General features: G+C 39.6%; 2 protein-coding genes across 2 annotated transcripts; both read right to left on the bottom strand.

The window, feature by feature from the left end:
- Window positions 1–3,504: 3,504 nt before the first annotated feature.
- On the bottom strand, window positions 3,505–5,142 carry LOC138311565 (uncharacterized). Its single transcript, XM_069252870.1, has one exon. It carries the CDS (start codon window positions 5,140–5,142, stop codon window positions 3,505–3,507), a length of 1,638 nt encoding a protein of 545 aa, XP_069108971.1.
- A 258-nt stretch (window positions 5,143–5,400) lies between these two features.
- Window positions 5,401–6,336, bottom strand: LOC138311563 (uncharacterized). Its single transcript, XM_069252869.1, has one exon. It carries the CDS (start codon window positions 6,334–6,336, stop codon window positions 5,401–5,403), a length of 936 nt encoding a protein of 311 aa, XP_069108970.1.
- Between the last annotated feature and the right edge of the window lie 201 nt (window positions 6,337–6,537).

Here is a 6,537-nt window from a genome sequence, read left to right as displayed (position 1 = left end):
GTGCACGTGTAATCAATCCTTTGAAACTGCATATCACTATTTCCTTGAATGTAATCTATATCAAAACCACCGTTTGACGCTGGAACAACATCTGAATCATCATCATCATAACCATGTGTGTATAAATGTCCTTATACAGGGATGTACAGATTGCAATGATACTGAAAATAGAAATATGTTAACTCACGTGTCTAATTATATAGCTCAAACAAAGAGATTTAAAGTTGATTTATTTGTGTAAATAAAATATTTATTATTCTGGTATATGTAGCCATGTAGTTCATAGTAATGGTAAGTCTTATAAAATTATACATTTTTGTTTATATGTACTCGTACCTATAATCTTTCTTCCCTGGAGATCCACCTTGATACAGCTAGCAACTAACAATATATTTGTACTATGGGCAGCCTAATGAGACTTATACAAACTCAATTTTTGAATTGTCTCTCTGTTAATATGTTAATATGATTATCATTCTTCTTCTTTTCTTGTGTTATTTTAAAATCTTCAAATATTTAAGTAAGGTAACTCCAAAGAAACTAATTATGGGTAAACACTAGTAATTACAAATATAGTTGTAACTCCACAATGTGTATTTTGTGAGATTGGTTCTTGATGCCCATCAGTGGATGGCTAATTGTGTTAAACACATGTGGACTTTATAGCCTGTATCTGTTGTGGCGAATAGGACCAATATCACATAATACACATACTATCAAGTATAGTTAGAATAATGTGATAGTATTTGGTTATTATATAAAAAATGAAAATTAACTGTTCATTTATAGAGTTACGATAAATATGATCAAAAATTATGTCATTTCTCATCTAGGAGTTACCTCCCCTTATTTTCATAAACCTCACCATGTATATGTTTTATATAATTATTTGTTTGTACCACCAATATCGGGAGAAGACTAAGATAGGCTACGCCTGATGTCTAATCCAATTGACACTAATAACATATCTTTGTCAATAAAATATTTGGAAATTGAAATTGAAAATTGAAAGCACGTTCTCCGGAATTTCACAGTGATTTCAAGTTTTATGACGTTCTTTTGCGTTTTTCCACGTTTTATAACGGTTGATGCAGATTGGCTGCACGTTTTGTCCAGGTTTGTCAAGGTTTTGACGGCAAGCCAAGGTGGATGACAGCCGTTTCACAACGTTCTGTCAAGACCCATCACGGCTTGTAGCGGTTTAAAGCCCGACGTGATACGGCGTCTTGCGTCCTATTACGGTATTACGTTGCAAGCAATACATGATGAAGTATCATTGCCCGGCCTGGTACATGTATATATTTGATACTTCTGGAAATTATTTTTATCAATGAATAGAAGTAGTCATTATCAAACACATTTTAACCATCAAATTATACCAAAGATATTATCACAAAAGGCAGATTGAGGGTGAACCGTTATAAAAACAAACATACTTGCTTAGAAAGAAAATTGAAATCTTTAGTGACGGTTTTATTGCAATTCTCCATCTTTATGTTAATGTTGAGCATTCAACATGACCAACCTCATTGTGAACAACAGCAGAATCAAAATGGCCCCTACATGCACTTGCACGATAATTTGGCGCATTAATAGCAAGAATAAACAAAATGAAGTTGTTTAGGTCCAACAAAAAATAATTCAAATAGAAACATATCTGAAAACATGTCAGGGGTTGTTTTTTCTCAAACAATGGTAGCTTAAGTCTAAGTCAGATTGAAGAATAGTACATTGTTTCATATATCTCTATGTCTGGGGCAAATATTTTCAATGATCTCATTAAAGAGGGCTCGAGCAGAAGGAAGGCATTGTCAATTCAATGGAGGAGTTCTGGAATATTACCTGTTTAGCAGTTGAATATCTGCTGCCTCATGTGTTACTTAGCTGCTATACAATACATTAAATATATTATATTATACAAAAGTACATGTATATTTATACTAAATATAGTTTAGATTTTCATTTCTATTATATTAAATTTTAGGCATTTAATATTGTTTCATTTGCTCTGAAAAAACCCGGCATCAGACTTTCATCCCTTGTAAGCCTTGGCGGAACGTGAAAAACGTATCGGAGCTTGATCAAAACATGTAAAACGTAGCAGACCTCATCAGATCGTAACAGGCCTAGAGGGAACTTAGTGGTTTCCTTGATAGACCGTGCTAAAGCCGTAGTATACCTTTAACCTCCATGAACAGCCCTTTTCCCTATATCCACGATCAACCACGAAATCCGTAAAAGACCGTGCCAACACTTCATATATAAGACGTAGCTCAACTTGAATACAAAGACAAAAATATCCAAAATTTAACGGCGCATTACAAACGTGGCTACCGTGGTCGCCGGGAACATAGTGTAAACCTTGCATAATAGAGACTGCAGAACCAAATAACTGCTCTATATACCATATGTTAAAGTTATATGTGCCGTATTTTTCATACTCAATAATAAAGATGAGCTTTTTATATGTTATTCATCACCAAAAATTACCAACCTTTTGAAAATTACAGTACTTTCAGTGCATAGGTTGTTATGGCAGTTAACCACAATAAGAATCTATAATCCAACACATTCGACTTGTTTCAATGTTTTGTTTATTGTTGATCATGGGCATCTTGTAAATGTGGTGAAAAGCTACAATGAGAATAAGATATTCTATTGTAGATTATATACTACTACTATTCAACTTCAATCTCAAATGCATACACATTTTTAAACAATAGCGGTATGTGTTAAATGAAATAATGCATTTTAGCTTGAGACCATAAAATTGTACCCTAAAATTTACTAAATCCCGGTTCGGGAAATATCACCTGGTACATGATATGAACTGTAGATTAAACCATGGGACAGGGTAAATTAAACAAAAAATATTAAAATAATCCTTGAACAGGGCGACAAATATTAACGTAACCGGGAACAAGTTATCTACAATTACAACTTTGGAATCGAATGTTCAATATACCTAATTAACTTAATCAATTTCGAGGTACAATGAAATTTGAAGTATGATTGAGATACAAATACAATCTAGATTCTATCACAAAGTAATAGTATACTAATACAAATCTTAAAACTTACACTGTGATTTGACAGGCGCACGTTTTCTACACGTACAGGAAGTGATGTATAGCATTCTAATTTCAGGTCCGGGATAAATCAATTTTCCGGAAAGATGCAAATCTAAAATTAAACCCAAATTCCGGAAACAACATTTCTGTGTCAAGACACTCCCCGCCTGATATAATAATATCACCCCTATTAATAAGAATTAACATAGAAAGATAATTGTCACAAAGTTAGATCACATAAATTTCTTAATGGTCACTGTCTTGGTACAAGAATCACACATCCTCGCTTTCTTGGTCCAAGAATCACACATGTTACTGTCTTGCCTATGTGCAAGAATCAAGACCTCACTGTTTTGGTACAAGAACCACGACTTCACTAACACGGCGTAGGTACAATTTGCCGTTGTCCACGCGCACTTCAACTTTGCGTATCCTACCGTCGGCACTTGGTACTTGGTATAGCCTTACTAACGACAGCCATAGGCCAATCATTTCGACAAAGCGATTTGTCCCTCACTAGCACAATGTCTCCCTCAATGACATTCATGCTGTCGTCTTGCCACTTTTGACGTGACTGAAGTGAAGAAAGATACTCGTTCTTCCACCTTTTCCAAAAGCTGTTTGCTAGCTGTTGGACGCATCTCCATTGGCTTTTATAAAGGTCCTTTGGAGTAAATTCCTCGATGCAGAAGGAGTTGGCAACATGTGATGTTTTCATGGTCAGTAAGGTAGATGGCGTCAAAGGCATATTAGTGTCCGGATCTGATGAAATGCCCGTCAGGGGTCTGGCATTTATGATAGAGCAAACCTCTGCCATCAACGTTGTGAGACCTTCATGTGTCATGTTCCTGTGTGGTACGTCCTTGAGAAGCGAATCCAGTATTTTGCGTGAAATGCCGATAATTCGTTCCCAAGAGCCTCCCATATGGGAAGCGTGCGGTGGATTGAACTTCCAAGAAATCTTATTTGTTGACAGGAATGCTTTGGTGACTGGGTCTTCGATGTTGATAATATTTGCACGAATATCCTTTGCGGCCCCCACGAAGTTCGAACCACAGTCGGATCTGATCAACTTGACCTCTCCTCGAAGGGAAACAAATCGACGCAAAGCGTTGATGAAGCACGATGATGTCATTTCCTGGATTACCTCTACATGCACAGCACGGATAACTAGACATGTGAATAGCACAGCCCATCTCTTTGACTCCGACTGACCACCGCGGGTTTTCCTGGTGACCACAGTCCACGGTCCAAACACATCTATGCCGATGTAACTAAAGGGAGGAGCCGGGTTCAGACGATCGCAAGGAAGATCCGACATCTTCTGGACTTGTCTCTTTCCACGAAGTCTTAGGCATTTTACACACTTCCCAAGGTACGAATTCACTAAGCGTCTACTGCCAATGATCCAGTAACCCGCACTGCGGATAGCTCCCTCAGTAAACATGCGTCCCTGGTGTTTCACTTCTTGATGATAGTGTGATATCAAGAGACTAGCTACATGGTGTCTTTTGGGAATAATGATAGGATTCCTTTCCTGTGAGGTAAGTTCGGAGTTTCGAAGGCGTCCTCCGACGCGCAGCAATCCATCTGCGTCAAGAAAGGGATCCAAATTCCGAATGGCACTGTTTCGAGAGAGGGCGCCTCCAGATTTCAAAGCGTCCAACTCTTGTTGATAGCAATCTTGTTGGACAACCTTAAGGATGAAAACCTCCGACTCCTTGAGAGCTTCAGGCGTCTTACCAATATGGCAAAGGTGGCTGTCTTTGCAGCATCCAAGATTACCATTCTTATCAGTACGTCTGGCAACAACATGTTTCAGATTAGATATTGCCCTCACAAGACCATACCAGGATGAGAAGTGCTCGAACCTTGTCCCGAGTTGACACGGTTTTGAGTTGTTTGGTATATCAGTTTTGAGCACACGAACCTCTTGGTCAAAGTCTGGATTGATAAGTGGGTATTCCTCATCTGCAATCACATCGCAGAGATACTTAGGGCCATTAAGCCACATGATTTCTTGCATGTTATTTGCCGAAACAGAGCGTGTTGCTTCATCGGCAGGGTTCATTTTTGTTGGAACATAGTTCCAATTGCTTGGATCACTACATCGTCGTATTCGTTCAACACGATTCTCGACATAAGTAAAAAACCGTTTGGACTCATTTCGGCTATAGCCAAGCACCTCTTTACTATCGTTGAAAAACCAAACACTATCGAAGGTTGTGTCTAGTTCGCTACGAACAATATTATACAGCTCCACAGCAAGGACAGCTGTACAAAGCTCCAAGCGAGGAATAGTATGGCCGTGCTTTGGGGCCAATTTTGCTTAACCCATTACGAAGCCAAGTTTCTGATTTCCTTCGGAATCAGTAAGTTGCAGATAAACCACTGCCGCAATAGCAGTTTCTGATGCATCTGAGAATATGCAAAGATCCTTCCGAGTAGCTTGGCTGAGAGAAGCGCCTCCGTAAGTGCGGGTAATTGAGATGTTGCCGAGATGTTCTAGCGATGCCTTCCATCGTTCCCACCTTTCGAGATGCTCCAAAGGTAGTGGTGTACCCCAATCAATTCCATTGTTCATCGCTTCCCGTAATATTTCTTTCCCTGCAATGGTGACTGGTGACGTGAAGTCTAATGGGTCAAAAATACTGTTTATAGTGGAAAGGACTCCACGTCTGGTGAAAGGTTTGGCCTGGAGGGACACTTGGAATGTGAACTTGTCTTCCTGTAGATTCCAACAGATCCCAAGACTCCGTTGCGTTGGTAGACCCTCTTTGCCCAGTTCAAGATCTTTGAGACTCTTTGCTAGATCTTCACTGTCAAATTCTGAAAGTACAGCACTCGAGTTTGAAGACACCTTGTGCAATCTGAGATGACCATACTCTTGTAGAGTAGACCTAGTACGATGTAGAAGATCGACAGCCTCTTCTGACGTTGGATGAGTTGAGAGGGCGTCATCCACATAGAAGTTGCGATGGGCGAACAGACGGACGTCTGATCCATACTTGTGCTCTGCTTCGTCTGCCGTCTTTCGCAACCCGTATGTCGCCACTGCAGGAGAGGGGCTATTCCCAAAGACATGTACGTTCATATGATAGTCCACAGGGGTTTTTTCCAGGTCTTTATTCTGGTGCCAAATGAAACGGAGATAACTTCGCTGTTTTTTCTGTACAAGAAAACAGTAAAACATCTGCTGTATATCGGCCGTAATCGCCACAGCCTCGCGTCTGAACCTTAACAAGACTCCCAAAAGGCTATTCATCAGGTCTGGTCCAGAGAGTAACACGCTGTTAAGAGAAATCCCTTTTGAACCTTCGCTGACAAGTCGAATACGGCCCGTATACAATCCCTTTTTTGAGAATGGTATACGCCAAAGAGTGGCAGGTACCAGCATTCATCTGTCTCTTTTAGCTCGGAAGCAATTTCAGCGTGGCCGGAATCCAACAGTGATTGCATGAAGGTA

Source organism: Argopecten irradians, unplaced genomic scaffold, assembly GCF_041381155.1.
Source record: "Argopecten irradians isolate NY unplaced genomic scaffold, Ai_NY scaffold_0049, whole genome shotgun sequence".
Lineage (NCBI taxonomy): Eukaryota > Metazoa > Mollusca > Bivalvia > Pectinida > Pectinidae > Argopecten > Argopecten irradians.
This window is presented reverse-complemented; position numbering and strand designations above follow the sequence as displayed.

Coding starts and splice junctions, on each gene's coding strand:
- LOC138311565 (XM_069252870.1), bottom strand. CDS start 5,142: ATGAACCCTGCCGATGAAGCAACACGCTCTGTTTCGGCAAATAACATG.
- LOC138311563 (XM_069252869.1), bottom strand. CDS start 6,336: ATGAATAGCCTTTTGGGAGTCTTGTTAAGGTTCAGACGCGAGGCTGTG.